The sequence below is a fragment of the Acanthochromis polyacanthus genome, chromosome 19 (assembly GCF_021347895.1).
Source record: "Acanthochromis polyacanthus isolate Apoly-LR-REF ecotype Palm Island chromosome 19, KAUST_Apoly_ChrSc, whole genome shotgun sequence".
NCBI classification, from domain to species: Eukaryota; Metazoa; Chordata; class Actinopteri; family Pomacentridae; genus Acanthochromis; species Acanthochromis polyacanthus.
This window is the reverse complement of record NC_067131.1, coordinates 11,503,046-11,522,955: the sequence shown is the minus strand read 5'-3', so window position 1 is coordinate 11,522,955 and position 19,910 is coordinate 11,503,046. Positions and strand designations below refer to the sequence as shown.

The 19,910-nt window shown below is 41.2% G+C and overlaps 1 protein-coding gene across 1 annotated transcript in view; it reads right to left on the bottom strand.

The window, feature by feature from the left end:
- Positions 1-12,948: 12,948 nt before the first annotated feature.
- The window catches only part of nrg3b (neuregulin 3b), a 197,946-nt gene continuing 190,984 nt past the window's right edge, over positions 12,949-19,910 (bottom strand). The window contains exons 8-9 of the mRNA XM_051939880.1: positions 17,459-17,641; positions 12,949-14,184 (exon numbers count right to left, since the gene is read on the bottom strand). Of these exons, the coding sequence (XP_051795840.1) occupies positions 13,434-14,184; positions 17,459-17,641 (934 nt within the window). The 3' untranslated portion in view covers positions 12,949-13,433. The remainder of the gene's footprint in view (positions 14,185-17,458; positions 17,642-19,910) is intronic.

Below are 19,910 nucleotides of genomic sequence, written 5' to 3'. Positions count from 1 at the left end.
AGTACTTCAAAGACAGCAGAAAGCCTCTTGTGAATTCACTTCATCCAAAACATGAAATGTGAATATTAATATTGTTCTTTTCCTGCTGCATCATCAGTTTAGCCAGAATAAAATACACAGCCTCATTTCTAATTACTGGATAAAATTAATAACCTACATTTGGTTCTGGTGATAGGCCAAGTTGCTGTATAAGTGATGATGTGAGGGAAAGAAGCTTATTCTGTATGACATCTGATGTAGTTTTTGCTATGTACATGTCAGTATGTGTTCGGGAGGAAAATTGGACTGAATTTACTTTGAGTGTGTTGTAAATGTGGAGTAGGCAGTAGGAATCTAATTAATTAACCCCCGTGTAGTCCTGCGGGTCAAAATTAACCCGTTTTAAAGTTTGAAAATGTGGGAAAAAAATACTTTCACTGTGAAATTTCTGATGTCCACATTTAACATTTTTGGTAATCTAAATTTTTTTTGTGGAAAAAAATAAATGTAAAAATGTTTCTGAAGAACATTCACAAAAAAAAAAAATCAACCAATAGCCAGCAAATTTCACTAGATTTTGGTTGATTTTTATGTGAATGTTCTTCAAGAAAATATTAACAGTTTTACTGATATATATGTAATCACTTTATATTTTTTTAAAAATATTTTTACTCATTTTTAAAAAAAATATTTACAAGACTTCTCTTGCCAAATTTGGGGGATTTTTTTTAAATGAAACTTTTAAGGGAAACTTTTAAGGAATTATTGGAATTTTCTTCTTGAAGGTTTTGCAATTTTTCAGAAATTTGAGATTTCTTTTTGCGGAATTTTTGGATTTTTTCCAGATAAGGAAACAACATTTTTGGTGTCTGTAAATGAGGACAAAAGGAGGGTTAAAAGAGAGGACTTAAAGTTTCTCCCCGACCACAACAACTTGCTCTAATATGACCTTAACTCTGTTCTTATGTCACGTCGACTAAACCATTTAGATGACAAGTGACAGCACAGTTCCTGGAAAATTCCTAAGCAGTTTTTCCAGTTAGGTTTTAGCTGCAGCTTAATCATTGGGAGGATTATGTTCAGAGGAAACATTTTGAATGATAAGCACCAAATTTATGAACTGCATTGGCTTTATTACAAAGTGGATGATCACATCAGAGATCGAGGTGGTCCACCAGAGTCCTATCTGTGAGGTAAGTCAACAAAAGCACTTTGTTTAAGGAATATTGGTGGTATTACACGAAACTTAATTCAAGGTTTTTGCCCCAAGACATTATTTTTTTCTCAACTTTACCCAATGTTGTTGTAGCCACAGGAAAAGGATATTATACAATGTAATCCAGTCCCAAACATGTTTCCTTCAAAACATGCTGTATTTGCTAGTTAAAACTGAACACCCAGTGAGGACGTTAATGTCCTGTATGTGTAAATATCTTGGGTGGACAAAGTACTCAGAGGCAGAAGTATAAGGTGGCTCAAAAACAGAGTACCATAAATATGTACATAGAGTACATGAGGAAATTTAGTTTCCACCTCTGGCTACATGGTTGATGACTAAACAGAGACCTGACATGGCAATGTAAAACTAAGGTTTGAGAAAACTCTCCAGAAAATCACTAAGACATCAACAGAAACAATTATGCAAAACATTGCAAAGACTGACATTTTATGTATAAGTAGAGCTGGACTGCATCTGTAGACTTGTCATACAGTCAGTTAAACTGGCTTGTTTTTTGTCATTGCTTTGACAGTTTTGCTTGTTTTGTATTGAGATATAGAGCAACGAAAAATCCCCAGTGTTCGCTAAAAGGAGCAGAGGCATCTACTGACCCATTAGAGCTTGGTTCTGTACGGCTATACGTATGAACTGTTCTCTGTGTGTCTGCTGGCACAGCAGTGCTGACAAACCTCACATTGCTCTGGTGACAGAATTTATCAGGCTTCAGCAGAAAAACATCTAAGATGACTGTTGAGGATATGACAGACGTGCTGGTGGAGCAGAACAAAAACAGCGTGAGAGTGCAGCTCCGGGACTTTCAACTTTGAAGACTTTGATGATTCTGATGCCAAGCCTGTTCTCATGCTGGTGTGGGAGGTGAACATGAGGATGAGAGATGCTGGATTTGAAGCCAGAAGGTTGCGCGAGTCACCAGAGGCCAGTCCTCCTTGTTTTCTGCGTTCAAAGATCATTAATGGGGGCTCAGAAGTGTGTCGGGAGCCTGATTGAGGAAAAGCAGGAGGCACTCAGCTGAAATCTGCTTGACTCATGGGAAAAATGATGGAGGTGGTTCCCAAAGTCCAGCATGGTGACTCCTCCAAGAATCTACTTCAACATCATGCTCTCTAAACAGCCCAGTGAATCCCTACTGGGGTCACAAATAGTGTTTGCTGCTTTGTCCACCATTTCCAGCAGGGACAACATGCTCTTGTCTATCCAGGCCAAGGTTAGCCAGGGTTACAGTGGAGCTAGATGTCTCCTGGCAAAGAACGCCTTACAGCAAACAGGCTGACCGACATAGCTGATCTGGGGGACAGGGTAAAATTGTGTGCTGTGTGCAGAGCTTGGTCATCTGAACACCAAAGAGATGGAACAGGATGATTGCACTCAGCCAGCAGAACTGGTAGATGGAGCAGACTGTAAACACCCTTTTTCGGAATATTTGAATGAGGAGTCTGGTCTGCAGGACATAGAGCCAAGCAGACAAACACACTGAGCTGTTCTATCGAGCAGAGGAGCTAAAACCTCCTGCCAAACCTTCCATCCGCTGTGCCTTGCACAAAAGCCTGAATGAAGCAGAGGAACTCAAAGTCCCACCTGAGGAACCTTTAACACATGCCTTAGTCACATGCTTATATAACCTAATTCAAGTAAAATCCTCTCTCATATCATGAAAACACTAGTTCAAAGTCACACTGACTATCTTAGATTATACCACAAAACTGCATTCAAATCACACAGAAATAAAGATATTCATGACCCAAATCCTTTCTTTAAAGTCAGCTTCTGAACATCAAGAGAAGCAACAGATGGAAGTTACTGCTTTAAAATTCCAATTGGTAGCTTCATTCTGATGCAAGCACCAAGAATGAGTGATATATTTAATTTGATCATATTATTTTATTCTACATTTTGGACACAGATTTGCTTTTAAAATTTAAGAACAGAAGGAGGCCTAAAACTTACATTATAACCTTGTAACTTACATTATGATGCCTTAGAGATGTTCTATATAATTCAGGTAATACTGAAAGCCAGTAATTACTGTAAAACCTTTATATCCCTCTGTAAAAAAGGACAATATTAAAGCATTAAATTTGATATATCAAGTACATTAAAGTAATCGATCCACATTTCACATCTGAGTTATGTCCCCTTCGGTTAAAAAAAAAGGGGTAGGGTAAAGTTACATGCCTGAACTTGTGCAGCAGTTGTGACTTCTTGCACAGTGGCAGCCAGCAGTCAGTGGCAATACACTTAACAAGCTGTCAACCTGACAACATATCAGCCTTTCAGTGCAAACAAATATCTTGTAATGCAGTGAGTTGACAATGACTATATTTTTAGAACTCTTGCTTCCAAAAAAAGTACCGAGCCCCGCATTCAAGAATCCGACACACACACACACAGCAGGCAACTGCTTAAGCAAACAATAACAAGAGAAACCAGCAGAGCAAAAGAAGGGAGCTCATTGGTGCTGCTGCATGTGTACTCTGCATCTTTGTTCTGCAAGAGCGAAAAAAAAAAGATGGAAAAATTTAAATTCAGCATTTAAATAATAAAACAGAGAGGACACAAACAGCAGAAGCAAATACTCTTCTCAGATATTCAGCAGTGCCAAATTTCTGTCTCTGAGTTTGTAAGTTACAAATAAGCATTTCAATGTTGCTCTCATCGTTGTTTTTTTTTGTTTTGTTTTGTTTTTGGAACGACCAGAAAAATGAACCAGATTGTGACGAGAGGAAACAACCTTTTCGGAAAAATGTCCTTGAAAATACAAATCACATCACAAAATGTTCGAATTCCGCTGGATAATGGACCTTAAAACTGCTAGCTGTTTGGCTGGGGCTGTGGGGTTTGTGCGTGTCGTACACGCATTATCAATCACACAAAGTGGTGTGACTTGTGCTGCTGTGTTGATGGGCGTGCGGCTCATTCCACAGTAAAGGAAGGGACTCCATGGGAGACAATGCTCCGGCTTGTATTCCATTGTGCCATCTGGCTGGGTTATGTCTGATTGCACTCAGTTCATGCACAGTGGCATCCTATGTTCCCCCTCCTGGACTGATTGATTTGCCGTGACAGCGGCTTTGTAAGCCTAAGAAAAAAAAAAATGAACAGCTCAGGTAGTTCACACAACAGGGCCTCGGTTTGGCTCTTGATTTATTTATGAAGCCAACATATCCTCTTGGTACCCTCTTATTGCATCACATATATTTACATTGCATTTCTTTATTTGTAAAATAAAGGGGGCATTTTAGGAACTCTGTTAAAGCTTTGACATATAGCTCGGAGAAACGCTCAGGATGATGGAGTCTTGTGGAAAAGAAAAATGAGTGACATAGGATATAATTTCCCTTGCTGACAAACAGGAATTTGTTCTATGTGGCACATTGTGTGGCAGCTCACACAACCTTTGCTTTATACAAGCACTGCGAGGTGTGGAGTCCAGGGAATGCAGCAGAGCTTTCACATCCACCTACAATTTGACCAGCATCTGAGCACTCAGCCGTGATTTTTGTCTCCCTTCTTTTGTCATTTTATTTGCTTTCTCTTTCCGTCACTAAAAGCTGCTGCATGTTCTAAAGCAGCAGCATCTATCTTATTGATCCTTCTTAAAGGGATTGAGCGAGAGGCTCATCTGATGAAATTCTGTCAAGACTTGATGAGAGAGGGAGTGTAATGTTGACACACTCAGAACACAAAAAGAGATTGAAAAGTGGTCTAAGAGCTTTCTTCTTCCGTTGACAAATGGAACACTTTCAATTCTTGTTGAACCTTTTTACAAACAGACTGTGTGATATTCAGTCTCGGCTTTCTTGGACCAGAACCCTGCGCACTTCAGGCCGGTCAAAAGGTGACACAAACATGCTCTTGCACACATTTATTCTTTTTCTGATTCCACATAGTAGGAACAAGAGGATCCCTCTTCAGACTACACTAGGACTTTGTCTGACCTACATTAACCATGACGAGTGTAATCGACCACCGAGCCAGATAAAACCCATTTTCAGCAGAGTCCTTTATTTTTTGGAAAAGTGCTTGAAAATGTGTTTGTCAGTACTGAACTCAGTGCCTCTTTTTTCCTGCAGCAAAATCGAAAACGTCATTCAGAGCTGCATTTAGTGTGATGTTCTAACACACTGATGAGCCACAACATTAAAAGTGTCAACAAGTGCCGTGAAAAGCATCAGTCATCTTGTTAGTAGTGTGATGCTGAGCTGGAAAACGTTGGGCAACGGTAGTAACATCATGTGGATGCTACTTCAACAAACACCACTCAGCTAAACATTGCTGCAGACCAAGCACCCCCTCTCCATGTCACTGGCATCAAAAAACACGACACTGCTTCTCTGACACATTGCAAAAATTGCTCAGGAATGGCTCGAAGAACACAATCAAAAGTCCAAAGGTGAACCTCGAAAAGCAGCAAATACATGCGTATATGCTGTGCATCCTTTCGTTCGACATTGTTTTCACATTCTAAATTAGTCAGGGAAGCCACTTCGAGTAATTCAATTCACTTGCTTATCAGAAAAAAGATTAGAATTAAACCAACACAGGATTTTCCCGTATTTACATCACCCTCGCATATTAATTTTCTCCTATGTAATTTGTGCAGAAAACTGATATGAGACTCAATTATTGTTATGTTAGGACCTCACTTTTGCCACTTGTAACCTAATCAAACCAAAATTAAATACTGACAAGGTTTTTAATCATTAGATCCAATTATAGACACGAGGCAGAAGCTGATATTGTGATGAAGGTAGCTTTACTGCTGATTACCTTAAAGCCCCGATGTGTAGGACTGCTATGTAATTCAAGCACTTTCCTCATTTTATTCTGAAATCGGACATTTTTGGTTGCAAAACCACCCAAAATCCAGCAGTGCCTCTCTTTACCCTCAGCCTGTTCATTCTCAGGGTCCCTGTGTCAGATCAGGAGGGGGAGCCACTGCCTGCATTCCTGTTTATCACAGTGTTTTCGATACTACCACAGAGACTCACCCAAATCAGAAATGTTCCTGCAAATGCAGACTCCAAAGCAGATAAGCATGATGGGAAATTGAAGATCAGCAGGTAGCAGAGGGAGATGCACTGAAGAGAATAGAGGTGATGGTTAACTGCAGATGAGAAGTGAGGGAAAACAGATTACCCTCGACCGGGGCACTACTGGAGAAAAGGCTCTGGCGGTTAGTAGTGAGAGCAGGCTGCTGGTAGAGGTGCAGTCACAGGCTGGTTATCAGAAACAGAGCAGGAGATTCACGCTTAGCAGCTCACAGCTAAAACAACAACGGGATTCGACAAACTGACAGCAGTATGTCAGGAGATTTTGCCTTAAATAGACCTGAGTGATTGAGAGCAGCTGGTGAGCAAGCTGAACAATACAGGGCAGGTGCGGTGTAGTTCATCCAGGTAGACTGAAGGGCTATCATGATGAGAGTCCAGCAATGTTCCACTGCCGCAGCCTGGTGCCTGTTTTTTTAAAAATATATTTAACTGCACTTATGAGTAATAGTTTTGACATTCTGAGAAATATGCTTATTTGGTTTTGTAATGAGAGTTAGATGAGATTGACAGCAAGATCGATGCCTCTGTCACATTACCATGGCAACCAGAAGGTCATAGGAGATGGTTTAGCATAAACACTGGACATACTGGAAATAGCCTGGTTCTTTCCAAAGGCAGCACAATCTCACTAAATAACATGCTAAATCTGGTTTGTGAAGTCTGTGTAAAAACTACAGAGGAAAGTGACAAGTTGTGGATTTACTCAGCCATTTCTTGACTGGAAGCCAATTTGAGTTTACTAGATGTAGCTGTTTTCCAATTAATGCTAAACTACCTCCACTGGCTGCTGGTTGTAGCCGTATAATTACTGGACAGAGGTGATTTTGTTAGTCTGCTCCTGCAAATAAGCATATTGTCTAGAATTTCACCTAAATGCTACAAAACAACAACAATTAGGTGACATCTTAAAGACCTTAAGGCATGAACAGTTGTAGAAAAAGTGTATATGAGCAAATTAGATGGGAACAAACCCATACAGCCTCAACCTTAACAAAACTGCGAATAAAATCTTCCAGAAAGGTTCCCGGTCTTTTTCCTCTTACTGGACCTATTCCACTTTGCACCCAGCAGAATACAAAAGCGCGCATCTTGACAGCCCGTGCATAGGGAACATCCTGATTATAGCAGAGACCAAAACAAAGTCTGAGGTCACGGCCACAATCTGTCTTGCAGTCTGACTCGGGAGTCCCAGAGGATCAGAGGGCACCGCAGCCTGTGGATGCCCCAGCAATCACAATCACCCTCAGGGTTTATATGCGTTGTAGGGAATACTTCTAAAAACATGTAGTGTCCCTGTCATTTCTGCGCATCAGCACTACAACGGAGTTTAGAGGATTGCTCTGTGAGGAAAGATGATTTCTCTCGGAGTCTTTAAGGATTTAGGAGTTCGCAGTTTTATTTTTTCATTTCTTTGCTCCACCGTTCTAAAAAATCTGTTTGTGTGTTCCTAAAGTGTGCTTACTTGCGGAAAGCAGATGCAGCTTAAACTGAGCTTGAAGGCTTGTGCTTAAATAATTCCTCTTTCTTGCCAGCAACCTGTGAAGATAATAAAGTAGTCTGATGCCAGTACTAAAAAATATACATGCTATTATGTATTATGGATGAAATGAAATGAAATGAATGCTTAGATGAAGAAGCTTGCAGAGTAAACCACTGGCTCCATCTATGCAATTATGCTAATCAGGAAAACGATCTATCAGTGTATTGATTGAACCTACATGACCAAGTACTGCAGGGATCACATGCACATTCCTGCATGTCAAGTTTCTACACCCGGTCTCTTATTTATTGTTCTACCGTGGCCTTTGACTCACTTTGCACCTATTATTATCACCTGTATAATTACTGTAAACCTCTTTCACCACAGTATTTGCAGGGCATCTGGTCCTCATTATGCTGCATGTCTTTGGCCCGTTGTGTCACAGATGACATGTAAATGCGTGTCATTAAGGTTGGAAAATACACAACAACAGCAAGAGGAGATGCTGAATGCGAACAGTTGGCCTTCTGACAGTTTTTACAGCGAGAGGGGCTCGTATTTGCTCAAGATGCCATTGACAGTGTTTTTCCTGTTTAGTTTTTTTTTTTCACAAACCTGGCCTACAACTTTGACCTAATGAGTCGCTGAAGATTTTGGCAGCTTTTTACAGCACAAACCCTACAAACAGTAAAGAAATATGAGCACCTTTGTATGTCACTTGACTCTTAATGATTATAAAAAAAAGAGCCCAGACTTATAGGTCGCTACTCGTGGCATGAAATTTTCAGTGACCTTATTGTACTCCTTTGCAAGCAGTATATCTAAACTGCCAACCTGCAAGGAAGCACTGCCGTCCCACCGAGCAACTTTTACAGGGCGCTTTTTTAAAAAAAAATTTCTGTGTGGCTGTTTTAATTGGTTCTCCCTCGTCCATATGTCTGGGCTGGTCATTAAGCGCAATGTCAAATTATGTTAGAAGAAATATGTGATATGATTCCCAATGGTGGGCTTAATGATCTGTGCATGTTTCAAGATGCACAGAGCATTTTGCACTGTGGCTTTAGGAAAAAAAAAAAAAAGAAACTCATGAAAAACAAGCCTGCTGGTTCTGTCCTGAAGCTCCAGAGCTTGCGGCAGGTTTGACGCTGGAGTATGATGCTTTGAGTCACACATTCCCAAAGCGCTTCCTTCGAACTGCCGAAAATAGTTTGCAATCAAAAGGTGAGAGCGTTAATGAGAGCAGTGTCTCGTTGCTGGTGCCCAAATGATCAGATAGTCAATTTTTTTTGCCGTGTGTCACTCTGGAGAAGCTGTGTTTGCCAGCTCTGTGAGCAATTTATAGTCTTTCTTGTTAGTAAACATTTGTTTATTGATTCGAGCCCACAATGTCTGGGCAGCATTGTAGCAATGGGGAGCAGATGGACTATTGCTGTTAAGTACCGTTGCATCACAATAACGGCGCTCCACTGATAAACTGCAGCAACTACATGCTAACTGCTGTAATAGAATACAATATGATATGATATACTGCAGCCGTGCCTAATGGAAAAATAATCCCTTGTCTTATTCACATGGATAATTGACCATAAGTATGCTGCGTGTGAGAGACTGAGATATTGCCAGGACAGCCACAGTTTAATAACAAGAAAAAAAGAATCAGTTGTCAGAAACATAATTAGTAAATGTCAGGTCTTGTCAGTTTGCTGAAAGTCAAAGAGGGAGGTCTTCTCTCTCTTCGCCATTTTGCACAATGCAGGGAGGCCCCCTTTTATGTTAACAGCAGCGGCTACAAATGACAATGCAGACAGAAGATTGATTATATTTTGTGAGCCTCTCTTGACTGGTGCTATTTTTCTCCTGGGCTATCTCCACTTACATTTTTAAAAGGTGGGCACAATATTGCCACAAGTTTTATGTTTATATATGAGACATTTTCCCCATCTTCAGCAAGCAATTACACAGTGAATACACAATAAACCTTATTGTGAGAGTCTGCAGCCTTGCTAACATGTGCACAATGCTGATGCTTAGCAGGTGTAATGGTGTAATATGTAGCATGAATGCCAATTAGGAAAAAAACACATCATGTTAGCATGCTAATGTGGGGTAATTTGCACTAAACTACAGCTGGATCTGATAACATTTCCACGTCATAGCATGTATGCCTTCACCTTCACAGGAGGTGCTGTTATGTAGACATAGGTGTAAATGTGAGGGGTATCCATGGCAACATGTGCTATCATGTCCCCAATAAAACCATAGAAGAAGCAAAGAACTTGTTTTTACTTGAATTTTATGTGTCCCTTCGACATTCCCACTATAAATTTATGCAAAAAAGGTAGAAACTGGACACAAAAATGCACCAGAGTACAGGAAAATAGGGTTTAATGCTCAAATTTTCCTGGAAGAGGGCACCCAGACCCATGCTTAATGTGCCGTGCCATGTTCAAATGAAATGCACGCCCATGTGTGCAGAAATACTTACATATTAAAGGATTCTGCAGCTTTATGAATGCATGGAATGAACGGAGATACTGCTTCAGCTACTGAATGTCCTGTATGCTCACTATGTCAGCATCTGTCACACATGAACAAACAAAGCATATCTCATTTTTCAGGAAAGAAACCCGTATTAACACGACCAATGGCCGTGTTAAATATCGCCTGATTTCCCACGTCGAGGGGAGCTGGTGAGAGATGTTAGCAGACATCCACGCTGGTACTGCTGCATTACACATGCTGGCCTGCTGTCCTCATAATCTCTTTGCCATCTGGTGGGGAACTTCACTGTCCCCCTGCACCTCTGGCTCATTAGTATTCCTCTCACACCGAGCGAGAGAGACCAGTGTGAGCGCGACATTCCTCAGAAACATGAAAGAGTCAACACCGGAGAGGATTAATTGAACAGTTGCAGGGCCCACCTCCAACAAACCTGACTCATTCCAGGTAATAGGAACACTTATTTATCCCCCCCCCCTCATTGTTGTCCTTCGCTGTGTGCATCACAGCCTCCTCACAAAGTCAGCATCCTCTCATGTTGTCCACAAATAGGCCCAGGAACTGTAACTTAATGCCTTTATTAAGTGTGGGCAAGGGTGTTCCGCTGATATTGACAAAAGCATAATTCCTTCGGGCAGGTCTTCCCTGGTTCGCTGGCCGCGTTTTTTTTTTTTTTTTTTTAGCAAGAGGACCCTGTCAGCAAACATTGAAGTTGGGACTCCTTCAAAATGATCTTTCAGACAGTGTTTCCAGCATTAAGTGTGAGCTGCGATCAAAGTCTGATCCCTTCTTTTTCGAATCCACATGGCCTCTTATTAGTGCCACACTGCGAGGAGACATCTGACAGGAATCTATTAAAGTATCATCGTTTCCCACTTCGTATTTGACTACAATGTTGAGCTACTGAGAGTGAACGTGTCACCCTTGATTGTGTGTTTTCACACTTCTTAGTATGTGAAGTTATTGTTAAAGAAAGAAGATCAATTAACATCTTTTTACTGAAGATGTCAAACAACAATCGGCTACAATTGGCAGTTTTGCATGAGAACAAATCAGTAATTTTTGGAGCCGAGTGTTGTCTGGAACCACAGCAGGGCGGCTTTTTCAATTGAGCAACTTGTTGAATTCTTAGGAAAGCTACAATGCGCACAAATAAAAACATAAGTTTTCAAAATGACTTTTTGCTTTCAGAAATAAAATTAGGAGACTTTGCACGTGTGATAATAAAATACAGGCAACCAAGGGCATTAAGTGTGGATAAACCTGTTTTAGACAGCTGGCATAATCTGGGACGAGGAAATCCGCACTGCTGGTCACAGACACAAGGCCATTCGATTTATATTCTACAGGTTTCCCCTGTGTGCTCCCAGCATCTGCATTTTATCTCCAGCTTAATGATGAGGATGCATACAAAGTAGCTGTTCCCATAAAAGGTGATGCCTTTGCCTCTTTCCTCCACACTAACATCCTGCACAGATCTTTGTACATACTGCTAACATGCCTTAACATCACGAGCAATAATGCATACATGTGCATCTGAATCATATGGCTACCAAGGGCACAGCATTTACACACACACATATATATATATATATATATATGATTTCCATACTCTTCGAATCGCTTGTGCTCTGTACTGAAATGTTTGCATTAGTGATGCCCCTTTAATTCAGCATTATTTGCACACCTGCCTGTTGTGATCAGTGTCGAGTAAATGCCGAAATATGCAAATTTGTCAACATCTGAAAATTCAGAGGAAAATTGCGCCAAATTCTTTCCAGCCACTGGTGACCATATGTATTTAGAATGCAGAGTATTTTCTATTTATGGTAATTTTATCTTTCCTTTGCAGCTGCCTAGGCTCTATTTCCCTTCGGGGATCAATGAAGTTCATTTTCATCTTCACAAAACCCTTCTTATAGACTGGAGATAGCTTTATTCTGCCGAGAAGTGATGAAGAAATCTCAGTAATACCCATTCGTAAGTCCTGTACTACCTACCTTGCCGGCAGTCATTGCGAAGCTGAAGGGGAGGAAAACTGAGATATACCGAATTTGACGTAAATGAGGCATAAATAAAGAATTGTACTCGGCTTGTATGCCGCTGCGCTTCATTTCCATCCACAAACCTCATGGCCATTGTTAGAATTCAACACAGTGAAGCAGGTCTTCTTTTCTGTTTGCAGCCTATGGATACGGCATAACGTTTATCACGGGAAGGTAATGAACAAAGAATAGAACGCTGTACTCGGCGAGAATATAGATCATTTCTGAAGCACTTCGATCATTCACAGAACTTGAGGCTTCTTTTCTTTCCCCTGCACATGCACACTAGTGGCACCAGCAAACCTTTAGACCATCATCCTCTGTCTTCTTACAATCGTCTATTGTGAGACGATGGTAGGAAACCGGTACGCCCATGCACATGTAAAACAGAGATACTGAAAAATGTGGTAAATATCTGGAACATGAATATATTATACTATACTGTGTGGGTGTGCTTAGAGTTGAGGTATTAGAATAAATCCACATTGAACATGAAATGCAAGCTACAGGTGTCCACGTAGATACTGGGGTAACACAGATAATACATGTCCTATTTTGCATATTTTGTGTTAAAAGTGATGTTAGTGGTATTTATATCGCTTTATTTTGGTACATTAAAGACAGAAAATGGACTGAGATGAACAAAGCCCTTAGTTAACACTGTTATCTTAGTCTTTATTTTGTCACAATTGTATGTCAAATATATATACGTCTATATGACATATATTATATGACATAAATAATTTCATTTCTTTACAATAGAGAAACAACATAGAGATGACACACTATTTTGGTTTCTAAGTAGAAGCTCCTTTTAAATAGTGGCATTTTTTTCAATACACTGTTGAAGTCAAGCTCCCACTCAAGTCACGGTTTTGTTTTCCTTATTGAGTCACATTTATTCACAATGTGTGTTTGTTTGTCTCTTTGTCTTTTGTCATTTCAAGTCTTTAGTGTCAATGTTTTCATTTTTTCCTCTGCAGTTCAATCTGTTCATGTTCCCTCAAAAACTGATGGCCATCTGTTATTGGTCCATGTGGCCACACAGATGGTCCCACCTGCTAACCATCCTGAGCCACCAGCGAAGGTATGCAGTTATTGAGAAACAATGTCTTTGAAGCTTTACAGAGTTAATCCAATCAGCTTGCGGAGGGCTTGGCGTACGCGTTCCCACTTCCTCTGCAACTGGGGCCTTTCGTGGCCACGAAGCTGTTTGCGCCTCCACACACGAGAGATGTCTGACCTTGGCACTGTCCCTGGGCTTCTCTTTGGCCTGCTGTCTTCAAACCTCTGGATGCGCTGCCTGTATGCACAACTCTGGCTGGATACTGGACGCTTTTGCCTTCCGGTGCAACGCCAGCCTCGAGAGTGTTTGTGCCACCGCGGTGGATCTCGCTGTGGGACATTTTCATGGAGCTGGAATGGCTTTTTTGTTTTAATTCCTGCCCAAGTTCCACTGTGATTTCAATGGGGTAGGGTGCTTGCGGGGAGCTGAGGCTCTTCTCCGACCCCAGAGCAGCAGCACTAGTGGTGGTGGTGGCGGAAGGGCTAACGCTGCTGGGCATAACACTGGCGGCTAGGACGACAGTCTCGGAGGGAGGAGAGGAAGAATTGCTAATGGGCAGCCCCATCTTTCCAGCTAGCACTGGGTGCCACTTAAGAAGCCCTGTTTGGTTCCGGTCACTCATGTCCGAATGCCCCGCCTCAAGGTCGCATGCTTGGAGCGACGGGATGATGGGCACGGATCGGGTGCGCAGGGATGGCGGAAGGAAGGTTGTTCCCTTATCTAAGCGGGTGCAAGGGACCTCAGTCCATCCTTTTCTGGCTGTGAAGTGAGAGAGTGAGGTCCTGCTGAGGAGGGCGCTGACCCTTCCAGTGGCAGAATCACACCTTTAGGCAGAAGAAAGAATAGAGATGGCAGGGTGAGAATAAGAGACCAAGTCATTTATGCTGTGACCTTTTCATCCCAGAAAACTCATATCCTAGGAGAAATGAAGGAGAAAGATGAAGAATATAGAGCACAGAGATAAAGCCGTTTTCATGCACCTTTACCATTTCATTTCACTTCCACAAAGGAAAAACATCTCGCACCAAGAAAATGATCATTATTTAGGTATTGTTCTTTCATAATCTTTGTGTAATTATTTATAATCCTTGGCATGAGCAGAGTGTATTGTTGCTGCATGAATGTTTAACTAAGAAATCCCTTCTCTCATGACTGCCTTATCAGAGATTTAAGGCTTCAGAAACACTGCAGCTGCATTCTTGACCCTTGCCTGTGTGGATATGTGGAAACATTATATATTTTTCCCTTCTGCACTGCTTCACGTGCGTTCTAATTTTAGCTCACAAAATGAGACTCACGACACTTTCTCACGGCACACACTTAGTCTGACAGGCCGGTGATGTAACATTTAGGGTAAATCGGAGTGCATACGTGGGTGTGAGAGACTCAGCAAGGACATTTGCTTGATGATGCATCCTGCAAACGCACCGTAGAAGTGAAATGTCACAAACTGGCGCAGACAAGCTCAAAAGGCAGCATGTTCGGGATGAAAAAGAATACTGCAGAACAAGAAACACTTAGCAAGAGTCAAGCAGGTAAGTTTATCTATCCCTTAAATGTGCACAAGAGTTAATATTGTTACTGAAGACTCAATTCACATTTAGACTCACCCCTGCAGCCTTAGGAGACAGCCAATGTCATTGTCAGCCTTCAGAGACTGTTTGTAGCATAACCAAGTTTAAATAATTGAATTACTTTTCCACTCCCCTCTTGGTATTAGAAGGGCGAATGAGAGCTGGAGGTAAATCCGACAGATCAAAACATATCTAAAAATAACTACCATAGCAAATTTGCCTCCAATTCTGTCCCTGTCTGTGTTGGGTAAATGTATGCTTTGACACTGGATAATGAAACTGACAATACTCTGCAGGGATTTGTTGTCACAAAATGGAAAACGCAGATGAGTATTCTCTCGTTTGTTTGCTATTGTTGCGTCTTTTTTTTTCTCCCTTTAACACTTTGCGCCACGCCACACTCTGTGGCCCCATCTTTACTCCTGTGCACTCTCATCATCTCTGCTCTGTCTTCCTCACTTTCCCCTCTCTCTCGTTCTCTCACTCTCCTTTTCCACCTGCCATTTCTCATTTCCAGAGATGAGAGGGTGTATCCATGGCAACACGGGAGACGTGGGGGCTGGAGAAGGAGAAGGAGGGGGCTGCGAGCTCAGTAGCTTGGTGTTGTGTGCGCTTGTAAGTCGAGAAATAGGTCATTTCAGCCTCCTGAAGGCCAGCGAAAAAGCCATATTTGAGTGATGGATGTGTAAGGGAATTATCAATGGCTAATGAGATCTAAATTGTTGAACTGTGCAAATGCACCCTTATCCATTCCCCAAGAAGATGAGAAGCCTTCTTATCCCAACTCTTCGGCTGAACACTTGAGAAAGCTGTGTTCGATTTAATTGCCTATAGCTTACAGATTTTGCCTTTGTGATTTTCAAAAAGAATTCTCATTAGTTTCTTTATTAGTTTGTTTGTTATTCCGCATGAGTGTGTGCGCACTTGTGCACACTTGTGAGTACGTATTAAGAGGGAAACTGCTCCTGGAGGATCTCTCTCCGCACAAGCATTTTGAAAGAACTGCTGAGCTCCATGGAGCTTTGTTTAAAAATGTAAATTATGGAAATAGGTCACATAAAGAGTTTGGCAGCTTGCAGTGTATCTTACAAGCCACTGTAACGCTCAATCGGGTTGGCATGCTAATAGGAACACTGCTAGGCGCTTTTAAGTGTGTGGAATGCACAAGGGACACTACTGCTTTAATGACAGACATATCTGTTAACAGTGCCATCGCTCAAGTTGCACACTCTGACAGCAAATTAGGCTGTTTCTGAGTCATATGCTAAATAGGACTGCTGTATTCAGGCTTAAAGATGCTCTTGTCTGTAAATAAAACCTAAAATAATTTAATGTTTTCAGTGTTACTTCATTAAAGAGGAGATGCTGGTGGAGCTGCTCGACATTATGCATTCATCTATTGAGGAACTTAGTGACCGGTATACGATAAATATTTTCACACAACAATCTGTCTGATTTCTTTTATGATCTGGAAATGTTCAAGGGAAAGGAAAAGTTTTAACTGATGTGAAATAATTCACAACTCAGTGTCTGCATGAATGATTATCTCCTTCCTTCAAGACACTGGACAAACATTTCCTCTTTGATAACAAATGTGTCACAGAGGATTTCACTTCAGGGTATTTTTTTGAAAACTTGCCAGGGAGGATGATCAGACGGTACTTTTAAAATGTGTTTTAAACCCCCGGACAGCCAACTGGTGAGAGATGGCACTGCCAAAAGTCCTTCTTGTCTTTAATGCCTTCTGTAACTGCGCCAGTAGCTGCGCTTCACTTGCGATGGCCGTCAAAATAGGGCGACTCGCTGTCCTCACTTGACACCGGGATGAACATGAGGAGAATTTAAGACGTCTCATTACCTGGAATTAATCCTTTGTAACTTGCAGCCTTGTTCTGGAAGGTTGCAGTCACCCGAGATGACTCCACACTCAGTTTGCAAATTACAGAAAATAAATGATTCCATTGATATGTGAACCACAGAGTTTCCACATAATTCCTCAGCCAAAATCAAACCATTCTGGACAGCTTGAGATTCATGTGAAACCTGTGCATCATATTATAATTAGCTTTGGCACAGTGGTTGGATTTTTTCTTAACCCCGTTAAAACATGCAGATAAAACAAATTTTCATTCACAGCAGCAACCCGGTGACAAGTGCAAGGGAGGATTACACACAGGCTCATATCTTCCTCAGCTCCGTGACACTGTGGAGCAGTTGGGATCAAGTGTTTTTCTCCAAATTAATTGTGACAGTCCCAGCTGAAGGAGGGCACTGCAGATCTCATTTATTTCCCCGGATCAGATTTCATAGGCCAGTTCACGGATTTGAACTGAGAGTATTTCAGTCATGAATTCATTTCTCCCAAAATTATCCCTCTGCCACTCCAACTTAACCTCAGTTAGTCCGGGGGTCTGCATCACTGAACCGGCTATTTGACCTCCGTGTGGGGTGAGGCGGAGAGAATTTCCTCTTTCAGGAGCGAACAAACACGACGCAACTAACAAAACAACGGAAATAGTTTCACCTTCTTATGGACTCCATGTCTGTTGACTCGTCCTCCTGCAAGTGTTTGTATACGTGGCCGACCACTCGGGATCCGTCAATGAGATTCGTCGATATTTTGTGCTTCCCTCTGGAAATGGGTGGGGTCCTGAAGTAATTCGCCTCCCTCCGTTGTTGAGCAGGACTGAGCGAGAGAGAGCTACTCCTGCGACCAGAGTACAAACAGAAAAAGGCGTGTGAAAACCACCATCTGAGCACATAATTTTACAAAAGCTTTATCCATTCACAGCAGACTCACTAATTCATTCATTGCATCAAATGTAGCTTATCTTCTGTGTTTATTGGTGTAAAAGGGATGGGAATGCACTGACCTTTCTGTTTGAGGTTTGAAAAAAAATCATCTTCCACATTCAATTGACTCTGTGCATAAATTATTTTAATACTGAAGTCTAAGCACAAAACTGGGGTATCAAATACATGTGAAAAGAATAGTAATGTGCCAGCGAGCAATAAAATTAACATAAATAATATGTCTTGGCTAAATCAAAGATTGGGGAGGAGGAGTTGTGGTAGAACAGGACTAAATCTGCAGCTATGCTTGTGGCTCTTGGAGGTTGTATTTCTTGTGCTCAGAGCAAAATGGTAATGGAGTTGAGAATTTATTACTGTGTTCTAATTTGGTGAAAACTTCACCGCGTTTAATTTTCTAGTGTTTGTTTTGTGTGCTGCCACCTTTTCATTTGAGATTAATATGCCTTCGTGTATTTTGGTTCTGTGCGAGGCGGGGGGCTAGAATTACTAAGACACACAAAAAGAACCTGGAGGCGTCTTTTCTGCTTTGTCCACCTGTGCACAGGTACTTTTCAAGCACAGCTTTTTCACTGTGTTTTGGCTGTTAGTCGACTGCAGTTTTTGAACACTGAAAAACTGACCTTTTTTGAAAACTCACTGCAGGGAGGAGATATAGAGACACTCTATTGACATGCAGACAAGGAAAACTGAGCTTTTAGCCTGTGATGTCAGAGAGGGTTATCTCCTTAGCTAATCTGTTTGACGTCAAGAGCGTGAACCATTGTCTGCTTTGTTTACATGAGGCAATTTTGTGCAATAGCAGATGTTGCTAAAATAGTACTGGTGCAAACTTTGCTAACAGAACTTTTGACATATCCATGCATAAATCACACCAAAGATTATCTTCACTTCACTATCAGTCTCCTCTTCCTCAATGCATTATTGTTTTTTGCATACCAGAACTGGAGAAAGGTGTTTTCAGGTGTCATATTGTGTGAATCGTGTTTTCACATTATCATTCGGACCGGGGGAAAAAAAAAAAAACAGCCTAGAAAGACTACTTGTGCACATATGGTACAATTGGATCCACTTGTCATGGCAGGTAAACAACTTCGTTAGCGATGTCTCAGTTCCATCAAGTATCCCAGTGAGCCTTTTCAATGAGTCAGCATCCACAACACCAGGAAGGAGCCCACCTGAGTATGATGCAGCTGCTTTTTATGCTATAAATTCCTCCTGTCCTTTCCCTGTGACTACTAGACACAGTATGTGCTGTGAAAAAGGTCTGTTCTAAGCAGCACTGATAAAGTGATGCTCTGTTTTCCCCGCATGTGAATGCAGTGGTATGTGATTATTGTGTTTCTGAGTTTTGCCATTGTTTATGGCGGACAGAAATGACCTTTACCGATGCTTAATTTGACAGAGATTTTGCCTCATTAGCATATATTCTGATGCACAAAAGGGACTGGGAGAGAGGCTGCCACTGCGTGTGTGCTACCTGTGCTCCGTGCTACTGTGGTGTAGGTGTATTATGATCTTCAGGACTGTTTTTCTACATTATTTTTCATGTATTTTTATACTAGAGCTGCAATAATATCATAATACAGAGAAATACCGTGAGTCTTCTGTAGAAAAGTAAAGTTTTCCTCTTTTTCTTCAGGAGGCACACAATTAAGACTTCAGGTTTATACTGACAGTGCGAAGATGCTAACGATTAGCAGGTAATGCTTGAAAAAATAGATTGTGCCATTTTATGTTGCTGAGCTTGACGTATTTCACTGAGTAAATATATGAGTATGCTTGAGAAGATCACCAGTCACTCAAATCAATCATCTGGAGACTTTGTATATCTGCAGAAAATTCCATGATGCTTGATCTAGTACCAGTTTTACCATTTTACTCTTAGCCACAAATGTTAACTTCATTGTAGCTTGAGACAAAAATCTAGGATTACCTAATGTAGTGGGATTTATCTTCTGGGGACCATCAACGTCTGTAGAAAATGTCATCCGTGACACATTGAAAACTCTAAAAATGACTGGATGATGTTGCAGGTGCCAACTGAACTTTAGAAATCCAGTTTTACTTTCTGTATGCTTACTTTGCTTAAGTTTAAATAAAGGTTGATTGAACCAAAGTGTCTGACTGACAATTGAAGTGACATTTCCATCCAAAGAGCCATA